This window comes from Calliphora vicina, chromosome 5, assembly GCF_958450345.1.
Source record: "Calliphora vicina chromosome 5, idCalVici1.1, whole genome shotgun sequence".
In the NCBI taxonomy this organism is placed as follows: domain Eukaryota; kingdom Metazoa; phylum Arthropoda; class Insecta; order Diptera; family Calliphoridae; genus Calliphora; species Calliphora vicina.
Window position 1 is genome coordinate 92,442,899 of NC_088784.1, and position 15,519 is coordinate 92,458,417.

General features: G+C 24.8%; 1 protein-coding gene across 2 annotated transcripts in view; it reads left to right on the forward strand.

Annotated features, from left to right (window-relative positions):
• Window positions 1-15,519, forward strand: part of Hs3st-A (Heparan sulfate 3-O sulfotransferase-A) — a 69,090-nt gene that overhangs the window by 26,380 nt on the left and 27,191 nt on the right. For both annotated transcript variants that reach the window (XM_065512194.1, XM_065512195.1), the window contains exons 2-3: window positions 8,439-8,934; window positions 12,587-12,802. In XM_065512194.1, coding sequence (XP_065368266.1) covers window positions 8,439-8,934; window positions 12,587-12,802 — 712 coding nt within the window. The remainder of the gene's footprint in view (window positions 1-8,438; window positions 8,935-12,586; window positions 12,803-15,519) is intronic.

Sequence of the window (15,519 nt, forward strand, 5' to 3'; positions counted from 1 at the left end):
AAAAATTAAACCTAAAAACTTCATGTCCTTTCGCACGTTTAATGGAAGTAGCAGAAACATTATGTTGTAGACACATACTAACACATTTACTGTACATTAGGGTGGCTCAATAAAAGACATTCGCAATTAAAATTAAAGCTAATTTAGATATGAATTTTTAAAAAAAAATTTCTCGGATTAGCACCTGCAGGTTCGTTGTTAAAAGTTTTCTTGATTTGTGTCATGTTTGTTTCAACCTAACAAAAACGTACATTTTAAACGCAGCTAAATTAAGAATATCACTCACTTTGTTTTGGCTGCCCCACCCTAATACACACACATATATCCAAAACGCCTGCCATTTTTTCTCATATTTCTGGCAAATGCCTACCTTCCTTACCTTAAAATTTATGCCAGTATGTGTGCAAATACTTGTAATAAACTGCATTAAGTGTGTACTTCCTTGCTGTTAGTGTTGTAATATTTTACCTGGCTCTTCTCATTATTGTTGTTTAGTGCAGAAAGTAAATGATTCCCCTTGTTTTGACACTTATTTAACCATGTATTTACCGCTTACATACTTACTTTCGGAATACTTTTCTTTCGCTTTGGTTAAGTAACAACACATGCTACTTTGTTAGAAGTGTTACTTTACTTTGTTGATTGTTTTGTTATTACGTGTTTATCCTACAGCATTTTCTAATGAATAGTAGACTTACTTGTTTGCCATTTTATTTGTAAACTGTATAAAAATTAAATATTATTAAGCGATGCATCATAACGTATTGAAAGTCAACAGCAAAAAAAAGGATATCTAGATTTGATGCACCATAGCTACCTAAGTACAAAATTATCAATTTTGTCAATTCTATGGAGAGATTTTTTTTTAATTTTTAAGTAAAATTATAAATTTTGCTTCTCCACATAATTACTGATAACTCAAAACCGATTTGTCCAATATTATTAAGATTTACTCAAAAAAATTTAAATTTACATAATCTTTAATCCGTTTATATATTGCATTTCAATCGGCTCAGTAGTTTCGGAGTTATAGTAACAAGTTAAAGCAAAAAATATATTTTTTACATGAAAATAGCTAATTTTTTTGTTTTAAAAAAATCATGAAAAATCGAAAACGGCAAAAATTTTACGGATTTATTGCATTATTGCAATGCCACATGTAATAGGAATAAAATGAGATATCGACCATAAAAATCTATAAATTTTTTTAGAACTTATTCAAAATTAAGTGAATTAGGTCATTTTCGCAAAATTTTAGTTTTTTGCTTGATATACGTACAATTGAGTAGTTAATGTACTTCTTTCGATTCATTGAATTTTGAAAACATTTTCCCCATGCTGTGTAGAAATTTTTACATATATATAGCATTTAAATTGGCTCAGTAGTTTCGGAGTTATAATAACATGTAGAGGCAAAAAAAATATTTTTTACGTGAAAATATCAAATTTTTTGGTTTTTAAAAAATCATGAAAAATCGAAACCGACAGAAATTGTTCAGATTTATTACTTTATCGCAAAGCCACGTGTCATAGGAATAAAACGACGTATCGGTCACAGAAAGCGATTGATTCTTTCGAACTTATTTACAATTAAGTGAATTCGCTCATTTTCACAAAATTTAGTTTTTTGTTTGATATACATAAAATTGAATAGTTAATGATCTTCTTTCGATTGACTAAATTTTGAAACCCTCTTCCTCATGCCTTGTAGCAATTTTCACGTATATATACCATTTCAATTGTCTCAGTAGTTTCGGAGTTATAATAACAAATTCAATCAAAAAATATATTTTTTACATGAAAATAGCAAATTTTTTTGTTTTAAAAAAATCATGAAAAATCTAAAACGGCAAAACTATATCATATTTATTACTCCATCGTAAAGCCACGGGTAAGAGCAACAAAATAAGATATCGGTCATAAAAAGCCATTGATCTTTTTCGAATTTATTCATAATTAAGTGAGTTCGCACATTTTCACTAAATTTAAGTTTTTTGTTGGATATACATAAAATTGAGTAGTTAATCTTCTTCTTTCGATTGATTGAATTTTGAAAACATTTCCCCCATGCTATGCATAACTTTTCGCGTATATATTCTGTTTCAATCGGCTCAGTAGTTTGGGAGTTATAGTGACATGTAGAGACAAAAAAATATATTTTACATGAAAATATCAAATTTTTTGGTTTTTAAAAAAATCATGAAAAATCGAAAACGGCAAAACTATATCATATTTATTACTCCATCGTAAAGCCACGGGTAAGAGCAACAAAAGCCATTGATCTTTTTCGAATTTATTCACAATTAAGTGAGTTCGCACATTTTCACTAAATTTAAGTTTTTTGTTTGATATACATATAATTGAGCTGTTAATGTTCTTCTTTCGATTACTGAACTTTGAAAACATTTTCCCCATACTATGTACAATTTTTTACATATATATTCCTTTTCAATCGGCTCAGTAGTTTCGGAGTTATAATAACATGTTGAGGCAAAAAAAATATTTTTTACATGAAAATATCAAATTTTTTGGTTTTTAAAAAAATCATGAAAAATCGAAACCGACAGAAATTGTTCAGATATATTCCTTTGTCGAAAAGCCACATGTAAAAAGAATAAAATGAGAATGATCCGTCGTAAAAAGCGATTGATTCTTTTCGAACTTATTTACTATTAAGTGAATTCTCACATTTTCACAAAATTTTAGTTTTTTGTTAGATATACATAAAATTGAGTAGTTAATGTACTTCTTTCGATTGATTGAATTTTGAAAACGTTTTCTCCATGCTATGTAGAAAATTTTACATATATATAGCATTTCAATTGGATCAGTAGTTTTGGAGTTATAATAACAAATTGAAGAAAAAAATATATTTTTTACTTAAAAATAGAAAATTTTTTGTTTTTAAAAAAATCATGAAAAATCGAAAGCGACAGAAATTGTTCAGATTTATTCCTTTATAGCAAAGCCACATGTAATAGGAACAAAATAAGATATCGACAATAAATATCGATTGATTCTTTTCGAATTTATTCACAATTAAGTGAATTCTAACATTTTCAGAAAATTTTAATTTTTTGTTTGATATACATAAAATTGAGTATGAATTTTGAAAATATTTTCCGCATGCTATGTACAATTTTTTTTGTCGATACTGCATAATTAGTCCAATGATTTATTTGTTAAAATTTCGTATATATCTGCAAAATATGCGTATACTTAATATCTATCTCTTCCATGAATTAAATATTAAGTATACGCATATTTCAATATGTATTGAAGTAAGATACCGTGCGTTTACTTAATATTAATATTAAATATTAAGTATACGCTTATTATATAATGAAAAATTTAAATTAGCATTTATTCATGTAGAACATTAAATCTGCAGACGTTCGTTCTACTTACACTCTTGCTGCATCACAATTCTTTTATAAATTTTATATGCTATGTTCTTAAATAAAATTACCAACTAAACTTATAAAAGTGGAGTTAAATTGCCATATCAGTATGTATGGGTCTAGACGCAAACTTATATTTTTATTGTTCCATTTTAGTACACAACTACACCTGATCATCACAAATTACCGGTGGTTGACACACATTTAACATTTAACGCATTTATATGTATGTCAACATGTTGTCTTAAAATTTTTTCTTTATATTGTTGTTATATAAAATAATGTGATAGCTTTTATTACCACTTTAAAACTATATAAAATGAAAACAATGATAAAAGAAAAGTTTTTATTTCTAAAGTGCATTTTTAAGAAATGAAACTATGTATAATGAAGAGAAAGAACTCGTATATAGTTAAAGTAATTTGCTGTTAAGAGCCACTTAAATGTGTTATTTTAATGAAAAAAATTAACTTATATTTGCCAGAAGCTGCAGAAATAATAGTTTTGGTTGATATTTGATTTTTCTAATGCAATCATAATGACTACGTGTCACTGATTCAATTTTAAACATTTATTTCAATCACATTTATTATGGAAGTTTGCACAAATTGCACAAACCATTCGTTAAAGCGTAAAATTTCTTAAAAAAAAGTATTAACAAATTACAAAAATGTCTTTCGTTTACAAACACTTGCTGGTTTTAGAATATGTTTTGATATCTTTTCATTAATTTCTACAAATTATTTTTTTTTAAATTTTGGCAGTTTATAGCGGCAATATTGTTAAAGCTACATTTGTAGAATTGACTGTCAATTATACAGTTTGTTCTGCCAAATCACCATGGACCGATATAGCGTTCACCAACACTTGCCAATGATAACATTGTGTTATCAAAATATGTGCACAGTCGTACGTTAAATTTATGAAAATTTACTTATAACGTTTGATATATTACAAAGTTAGCTTAGAGAGCTAACGTGCTAACTGCACTTTTCTGAAAACAGAAGATTTTATTGGGCGTATGACTTAATAATCGATTTATAATAGACGACGTATGTTTTGAATGCGGTTTTCGTTTTTAATAACTTATATGTCATTTTGAACGGTACATATCTGCCATTTATTCTCACTTAGTTATATGAAAATGTCAAATACGGGGAGTTTAAAATTACTTCTTTAATTTGAACAAGTAAGAGAGCTATATTCGGCTTATATACCCTTCACAAAATTATATTTCAAAATAAAAATTTTAAAAATTTTTAGGTAAACAAAATTATTTTTTTTTCCAAAGTTGTTTTTTTTTGGAAAACAAATATTTTTTTAAATTTAAAATTTTTTTTTTTTTGTTTTTTAAATTTTTTTTAATATTTAGCGAAAAAAAAAATTTGGTGCAAAAAAAATTCGAGTTAAAAAATATTTTTTCCGATTTCGACCCGTTGTAGGTCCAACTTACTATGGTCTTATATACGTCGTTATCCATATTGTCTATATTAATGACTTAGTAATCCAGATATATGTAGGTCAAAAATAGGTAAAAACTCGAGGTAGTCCTGTTTTTTTTCCTTATATCTCAGCCATTTGTGGACCGATTTTCTCGATTTTAAATAGCAACCCAGCCGGAAGAATTCCGGATATATTGATGTATGAATCGTGTATGTAAGTTATTTGGGGGCTCGGAAAGTTGACATGGCTTAATCGACTCCGCTATCTGTAAGGATCCACAATATATACACTTTTTATACTTCTCACGAAGGTGAAGGGTATAAAAAAGTGCCCCTGAAGCACACCGACTGCTCACTAAAGCTTACGGTGAATTTCTTTCATCGGTTTCAACGTACGAAAGATGGTTAGTTCTATTCAGAAGTGGTGATTTTGACACGAAAGCGTTTTACAACACCAGTTTTACAGAGTTGTCATTCAAACGGCAATTTCAAAATTCAGGATTCACCCAATAGTTGGGTAATTGGGTGCCAAATGAATTGAAGCCGAGAGACCTCGAGCTATAACTTTGCATGTCCAAAATGCTGCTTAAAAGCTATAAAAAAAAATAAGTTTTACATCGAGTCATTACATGCGACAACGCTCGGCCACATGTTGCAATACCTCTTAAAAAGAATAAAGTGGTTGGGAAGTTTTGCTTCACCCGCTGTATAATGCACAGTGGGGCAGAATCGAAAATTTTTGGAAATAAATTTGGCATTTCTAAACGGCTGGTCCGATCGGGATAAAATTTGACGCGACCGTAGCCAAGGAGTATTTGAGTTTAAGTAATTAAAATCGATCCCACAAATGCTCCAGGGGCGGCGTTATGGAGGCTCAAAGTAGGGTACCTTCGACATGTAAAATTTTTAACCACGTGCCATTTTTTGGGTTTTGCTATTTATCTCTTCTAATTTTCGAGTTACAGGCATTTTAAAATAGAAATTTTAAAAGTTGGCCATATTTTAAAAATATAGGGCGTAATTTTGGACCGAATGGACTCGAATTTTTTTTGTTAGTTAGACAACTAAATTACAAATTATATACATTTGAGGTCAATATCTCTTATGGTTCCAAAAATAAACGATTTTCAATTTAAATATTAAAAAAATAGTAGATTTTTGCTGTTTTTTGGGCGAAAGGGTGACTTAGCTCTTTTTTTATTATAAAAAAAACTTTCTTTAAGAACATATAACAATTTTACGTTTTTCTTTAAGACATCTTAACGGAGAACATTTTGGTATAAAAAATATCTCCCTCTTTTCAAATATGTCGCCCCTATGTCCTTTGGAATTTGACCTGTTTTTTTATAAAAATGTCTACTTAGACCACATGTTCTAAAATTCCAAAGCTACGATCAGAAAACGGAAAGCAGCTTTTGAAATCTTGGTGTGTTCCCTATTTATCGCCAAAGTCTTTTCTCAGCCCCGAAGGAAATGTGGACCCTATAGCCAAAATTGTAAAAAATACCATTTTTGGGATTTTCGCTCCAATTTTTAGGAATTGCCGGATTCCCTTTGACCTTTTGACAAGGTTTTTTACACCTTTTCATTTAGAATGAGAAACTTAAAAAACGTTGAAAATTTCATTGAGTTTCGTTAATAAATAAAGATTTTATTACATATTTATTGAGTTTCTAAAACTAAAATTTATATCAAAATTTTAATAGGATTGCAAATATTAGGAACAATTTGATCCACATTTTATCCGAGCTATATTTTTTTGTTTAGATAAGCTAATTTTTGGTGGTACAAAAAAATTTCAAGTCAATATCTCAATTAGATTCAAAAATATGCCACTTTAAAACTCCGTCCTTCAAAAATATTGCACTTTTTCATACTAAAAAAATTTGTATAAATTTTCTTAATATTTTATTCAACACAAGTCATTGGTTCCGACTCAGTCACATTAAGAAAATTTATACACATTTTTTCAGTATGAAGAAGTGCAATATTTCTGAAGGACGGAGTTTAAAAGTGGCATATTTTTGATTCTAATTGAGATATTGACTTGAAATTTTTTTGGAAATAGGATGGGAAACCAAAAAATGGCACGTGTTTAAAAATTTTACATGTCGAAGGTACCCTATTTTGAGCCCCCATAACGCCGCCCGTGGAGCATTTGTGGAATCGATTTTAATAACTTAAACTCAAATACTCCTTGGCTACGGTCGCGTCATATTTTATCCCGATCGGACCAGCCGTTTAGAAATACCAGATTTATTTCCAAAAAATTTCGATTCTGCCCCACTGTGTAATGCGGACTGTGCCCCTTTTTTCAGTACCAATTAATACAAAATGAGGCTTAAAAATGCAAATATTAACTGTAGTACCTAGTAGGGATTAGCATGGGGAACCGATGTGATTTTGCTTCCAATGCATATTAACTTCTTCTTCTGTCCTCTTAACTCCATGTGAAAAACTCGATTAATGGTTCAAAGGTGCCCCTCTCCCTTAAGACTTGAGCATATAGCAAACGGGGAAAGACCTTTTAATCCTTTCATCCAACTCAACAAGTACAGGCTGCCCTAGCGCCTGTCAGATTTTAATTTTACCTTATTTTTCCTCCATAAAATTGGGACCACCTAAATGCACATATGACTAAGTGTGCTTGTGTATTTCCGCTTGATCGTGCCGTTGTAATACTGACACCAATTGTGTGCGCCTTTGTTGTGTCGTCGTGTTTTTAATACATTTCTATCTCTTTGCTGTTTTCGTATGACAAGAATTAATGTGGCATGATGTTAAAGGGTAAAAAGGAAAAGAAGATAAAAAGGTTGTGTTTTTGAGATTTCTTTTCAAAGAGCAAAAAGAATAATGAAATGTTTTATATTTAAAATAAATAACAAAATATATTTTTTATGAAATTTAAAAGAAGAAATTTAATTTGAAATCCCTTATGATGGGTCCCTGGAAGCTGCTAAAAAGCAGCTATAAATTCTAAATTGTTTCAATTGAACCTCAACATAAATTTAATTGTATAATATTGAAATTATTGAGTTCACTTTGTAAAAATGTTCTAATTTTTGTTTCAAAATAAAACAAACCATATTTGTTTTCTGTTTGGTTCTCTTAATGGAGTTATAAACCACAATAACTAAATTTTGTAAATTACAAAACATTAACCACTAATGCACTTGGTTGAGGTTTATTTTTAATTTTATAGACTCCATTACAGGCATGTGCTCTAAAAATATTGTTGCGATTGTTGTTATAATAAAATTTAATGATAACATTGTTTTAATATTTTAGAAAAGGTAAAACCAAAAGTTGGTGTTTTTTCGCCAATAAGCAAAGGTATTATTTGGTTTGCAGCAGCCTTTACATGCGTGTCAAGTGAACACAACATTAAACTGATTATTTACATTTATAACTTAGGGAAAAGCAAAGTACTCGTAATAACAATTAATAAAAAACATTATATTTGTTGCTTTTAAACGCATAAAATTTCTCTTGAATTATAACATACACAATAAAATTAAATACCTATAATTTATAAAATTTTTTTAATCTTACTAACATTTTCCTTCTGTTTTCTTTTTTTATGACTCTTTCACAGATGGTTACCAAAATCCGCCATGAGGCCTGTTGGCCCTGATGCATCGCACACCGATTGTATATTGGTTGTGGGTGTCTCCCGTCCCAAATTAGCTGTAGTCTTTCTAACCGTCATGTTGATTTCATTGTTTTTAACATTTCATGTCTTGTACGACAGTGCTGTCTATAATATACAGGCGGCTCAGGCAGTACACGAGCATCATCATCATCGTTTAGCCTTAATGAGTTCAAACAGTATTGCCAATGGTGGCAGCAGTGGTGGCGGAAGTGGTAGTAGTGGTGGTGGGAGTATGAAAAATATAAACACCAATCGGGCCAAACATTTGCCTGAGGATTATGGTGGTGGTGGTGGCGGTGGCAGTGCCGGTATGACTGGCAGCAGTACGAATAATAAACATGCGTCTGATATCTCATCATCCAATCAGCAGATCAGTCATCCTATGGTGTTTCCATCAAATCGTGTACATTTTCCAAAAACCAGTCGACGTTTACCGCAGGTATTTTTTAATTGCAGCATATGTATCATTAAATCACACATATTTCTGAGAGTTATCATCAATCTGTTAGTAATTTTATTTGTTGCAAATATTTCAAAACATATTATGTGAAATCTATGTACTTCAACAGTGAATTTTATGTAAATACACTTTTGTTCATTATATTTTTTTAACAAACACAATCTTTGAAACACAAAATTTGAATATTTGAATATTTGAATATTTGAATATTTGAATATATGAATATTTGAATATTTGAATATTTGAATATTTGAATATTTGAATATTTGAATATTTGAATATTTGAATATTTGAATATTTGAATATTTGAATATTTGAATATTTGAATATTTGAATATTTGAATATTTGAATATTTGAATATTTGAATATTTGAATATTTGAATATTTGAATATTTGAATATTTGAATATTTGAATATTTGAATATTTGAATATTTGAATATTTGAATATTTGAATATTTGAATATTTGAATATTTGAATATTTGAATATTTGAATATTTGAATATTTGAATATTTGAATATTTGAATATTTGAATATTTGAATATTTGAATATTTGAATATTTGAATATTTGAATATTTGAATATTTGAATATTTGAATATTTGAATATTTGAATATTTGAATATTTGAATATTTGAATATTTGAATATTTGAATATTTGAATATTTGAATATTTGAATATTTGAATATTTGAATATTTGAATATTTGAATATTTGAATATTTGAATATTTGAATATTTGAATATTTGAATATTTGAATATTTGAATATTTGAATATTTGAATATTTGAATATTTGAATATTTGAATATTTGAATATTTGAATATTTGAATATTTGAATATTTGAATATTTGAATATTTGAATATTTGAATATTTGAATATTTGAATATTTGAATATTTGAATATTTGAATATTTGAATATTTGAATATTTGAATATTTGAATATTTGAATATTTGAATATTTGAATATTTGAATATTTGAATATTTGAATATTTGAATATTTGAATATTTGAATATTTGAATATTTGAATATTTGAATATTTGAATATTTGAATATTTGAATATTTGAATATTTGAATATTTGAATATTTGAATATTTGAATATTTGAATATTTGAATATTTGAATATTTGAATATTTGAATATTTGAATATTTGAATATTTGAATATTTGAATATTTGAATATTTGAATATTTGAATATTTGAATATTTGAATATTTGAATATTTGAATATTTGAATATTTGAATATTTGAATATTTGAATATTTGAATATTTGAATATTTGAATATTTGAATATTTGAATATTTGAATATTTGAATATTTGAATATTTGAATATTTGAATATTTGAATATTTGAATATTTGAATATTTGAATATTTGAATATTTGAATATTTGAATATTTGAATATTTGAATATTTGAATATTTGAATATTTGAATATTTGAATATTAGAATATTTGAATATTTGAATATTTGAATATTTGAATATTTGAATATTTGAATATTTGAATATTTGAATATTTGAATATTTGAATATTTGAATATTTGAATATTTGAATATTTGAATATTTGAATATTTGAATATTTGAATATTTGAATATTTGAATATTTGAATATTTGAATATTTGAATATTTGAATATTTGAATATTTGAATATTTGAATATTTGAATGTTTGAATGTTTGAATATTTGAATATTTGAATATTTGAATATTTGAATATTTGAATATTTGAATATTTGAATATTTGAATATTTGAATATTTGAATATTTGAATATTTGAATATTTGAATATTTGAATATTTGAATATTTGAATATTTGAATATTTGAATATTTGAATATTTGAATATTTGAATATTTGAATATTTGAATATTTGAATATTTGAATATTTGAATATTTGAATATTTGAATATTTGAATATTTGAATATTTGAATATTTGAATATTTGAATATTTGAATATTTGAATATTTGAATATTTGAATATTTGAATATTTGAATATTTGAATATTTGAATATTTGAATATTTGAATATTTGAATATTTGAATATTTGAATATTTGAATATTTGAATATTTGAATATTTGAATATTTGAATATTTGAATATTTGAATATTTGAATATTTGACTATTTGAATATTTGAATATTTGAATATCTGAATATTTGAATATTTGAATATTTGAATATTTGAATATTTGAATATTTGAATATTTGAATATTTGAATATTTGAATATTTGAATATTTGAATATTTGAATATTTGAATATTTGAATATTTGAATATTTGAATATTTGAATATTTGAATATTTGAATATTTGAATATTTGAATATTTGAATATTTGAATATTTGAATATTTGAATATTTGAATATTTGAATATTTGAATATTTGAATATTTGAATATTTGAATATTTGAATATTTGAATATTTGAATATTTGAAGATTTGAATATTTGAATATTTGAATATTTGAATATTTGAATATTTGAATATTTGAATATTTGAATATTTGAATATTTGAATATTTGAATATTTGAATATTTGAATATTTGAATATTTGAATATTTGAATATTTGAATATTTGAATATTTGAATATTTGAATATTTGAATATTTGAATATTTGAATATTTGAATATTTGAATATTTGAATATTTGAATATTTGAATATTTGAATATTTGAATATTTGAATATTTGAATATTTGAATATTTGAATATTTGAATATTTGAATATTTGAATATTAGAATAGATATTTCAAAGTCTATTGCAACGTTGTATATAAGGCTATAGTAATTTGGACCTACAAAATGGGTCAAAATCAGGAAAAATATTTTTTAACCCGAATTTTTTTTTTGCCAAATAAATTTTGGTCACTAATAAATTTAAAAAAAAATTAAAAATTAAAAAAAAATTTAAAAACAATTTTGAAAAAAATAAAATTTAAATTTTGTATTTTAATGTATAATATGGTGAAGGGTATATAAGATATACCTCTAGAATTTTTAAAATGAGTTCTGTAACTTAAAAGCAAAGCAAGCCTAATAAACCAAACCAATCAAAAGAATTATTTTCAAACATTTAATGTTCATTGTTTTAGCAGTGACTTAACATTCACTGTGTGTTCAAAGGCAATAAAACAGCAAAATAAAAAAATAATATTGTAATAAAAAAAAACAGCGGCTACAACGAATCTGTAGCAAAACGACAATTGTCTCAATTCATAAAACTAATTGCAGTAATTTGTTGATTTTATTTCCTAAAAGCATTTGCCATTATAAAAACGTTGGCCAAACAGTAAATAGAAAAAAACCGCCTCAAAAACCAACACAAAGAAAAATAAATAAAAAAGAAACCCCATTCATAAGGGTCAATTAGCATTAAAATACACCAAACACAACACAGTTTCTAAATCATAATTTTTTAACACTAATGAAAATGTTTTTTTTTTTCCAACATTTTCATTTCATGTTCTCGACCAATTTACAAAAACCAACTAAATGGAAACATCAACCAACCAACTTCTTTTGCCAAATTATAACAACACAATTTGTTTGCACAAATAACCGTATTTTTTTTAATATTTATTTCGTTCTGTTCTTTACTTTTCGCTAACCACCAACGACCAACCAACCAGGCTCTTATAATTGGCATACGAAAGTGTGGTACACGTGCCCTTTTGGAAATGTTGTATTTGCATCCTCGCATACAGAAGGCTGGCGGTGAAGTACATTTTTTTGATCGCGATGAAAACTATATGAAAGGACTGGAGTGGTATCGCAAAAAAATGCCACATTCATTTCGTGGACAAATAACGATAGAAAAAAGTCCCAGTTATTTTGTATCGCCCGAGGTAAGTGATTGCATTTAAATTATATTGTGTTCACTTTTTTGCTATTTTTTTTTTGTTCATCTTGTCTCTCATTTTAGTGAGTAAATAAATATGGAATTTAAATTCATAAATATACATAGATATATATGTAGATATGAGGAAAATCAAAAATTTTAAAGAATTTTACTAAAAATATTTTTCAAAATTCACGAACGCCATTTAGTAGTTGTTTTGCTCAAATTTTCAGTATTTAGTTTTCAGATTTTAGGAAAAAATTAAAAAAAGCAAAATAAATCTCAGTCTAGTGGACGGCCAGACGGACTGAAGGACATTGTTGAGATAATGAGTCCTACCTTAAGATAAGTGTAGGCCTAGTATATTTGAGCAATATAAACATAAAAATTAGTTTAGAAGCACATATAACTTGATGTTGATGCTTAAACCATTTTTCCACTTTCCTTGAAAACTATTACTTTTAATACCACAATTTGTATTTCCACTTTCTTTTTTATCAAAAATAGCTCTCATTTTTCTTTATAACAAAATAAATTTGCTCAATTTATGTCAAATTTTCAGTTTTATTATATTTTCTTATTTCAATTTCTTTCCTAAATTTCATTTAGAGCTATTTGCCAGTAATTGATTACATTTTGGCAATAATATTTGCTATGTATGCATTTGATAACATGTGTAGTATATGTCTTCCTATATGTATAGCTCTAAAATGCACTGTTGCACTTTCTACTTTATAATAGAAAAGAAATTTTTGGAATATAAAATAAAATTTCGTTAAAAATAAATTGCGAGTGGGAAAAAAGTTGAATTTAGTCATAAATCTTCATTATTGACATTATTAATATTTATTACAATATGACGTTATACTTATACACCCAAACACTTACCAATACTCTGCCACAAACACTTACATATACTCACACATATAACAAAAACAAAATAACAGACAGCCATAGACACCAACTATCTAACACCTGTGTCAGTAACACAGGCATTAAAAGCGAGACAATAAATGCAAACAAATAGGAGCGAAAAAGATTTAAAGGAATTAATTGATGACACAAATTTTCAGAATATTTTAATATTTTAATATTTTAATATTTTAATATTTTAATATTTTAATATTTTAATATTTTAATATTTTAATATTTGAATATTTGAATATTTGAATATTTGAATATTTGAATATTTGAATATTTGAATATTTGAATATTTGAATATTTGAATATTTGAATATTTGAATATTTGAATATTTGAATATTTGAATATTTGAATATTTGAATATTTGAATATTTGAATATTTGAATATTTGAATATTTGAATATTTGAATATTTGAATATTTGAATATTTGAATATTTGAATATTTGAATATTTGAATATTTGAATATTTGAATATTTGAATATTTGAATATTTGAATATTTGAATATTTGAATATTTGAATATTTGAATATTTGAATATTTGAATATTTGAATATTTGAATATTTGAATATTTGAATATTTGAATATTTGAATATTTGAATATTTGAATATTTGAATATTTGAATATTTGAATATTTGAATATTTGAATATTTGAATATTTGAATATTTGAATATTTGAATATTTGAATATTTGAATATTTGAATATTTGAATATTTGAATATTTGAATATTTGAATATTTGAATATTTGAATATTTGAATATTTGAATATTTGAATATTTGAATATTTGAATATTTGAATATTTGAATATTTGAATATTTGAATATTTGAATATTTGAATATTTGAATATTTGAATATTTGAATATTAGAATATTTGAATATTTGAATATTTGAATATTTGAATATTTGAATATTTGAATATTTGAATATTTGAATATTTGAATATTTGAATATTTGAATATTTGAATATTTGAATATTTGAATATTTGAATATTTGAATATTTGAATATTTGAATATTTGAATATTTGAATATTTGAATATTTGAATATTTGAATATTTGAATATTTGAATATTTGAATATTTGAATATTTGAATATTTGAATATTTGAATATTTGAATATTTGAATATTTGAATATTTGAATATTTGAATATTTGAATATTTGAATATTTGAATATTTGAATATTTGAATATTTGAATATTTGAATATTTGAATATTTGAATATTTGAATATTTGAATATTTGAATATTTGAATATTTGAATATTTGAATATTTGAATATTTGAATATTTGAATATTTGAATATTTGAATATTTGAATATTTGAATATTTGAATATTTGAATATTTGAATATTTGAATATTTGAATATTTGAATATTTGAATATTTGAATATTTGAATATTTGAATATTTGAATATTTGAATATTTGAATATTTGAATATTTGAATATTTGAATATTTGAATATTTGAATATTTGAATATTTGAATATTTGAATATTTGAATATTTGAATATTTGAATATTTGAATATTTGAATATTTGAATATTTGAATATTTGAATATTTGAATATTTGAATATTTGAATATTTGAATATTTGAATATTTGAATATTTGAATATTTGAATATTTGAATATTTGAATATTTGAATATTTGAATATTTGAATATTTGAATATTTGAATATTTGAATATTTGAATATTTGAATATTTGAATATTTGAATATTTGAATATTTGAATATTTGAATATTTGAATATTTGAATATTTGAATATTTGAATATTTGAATATTTGAATATTTGAAT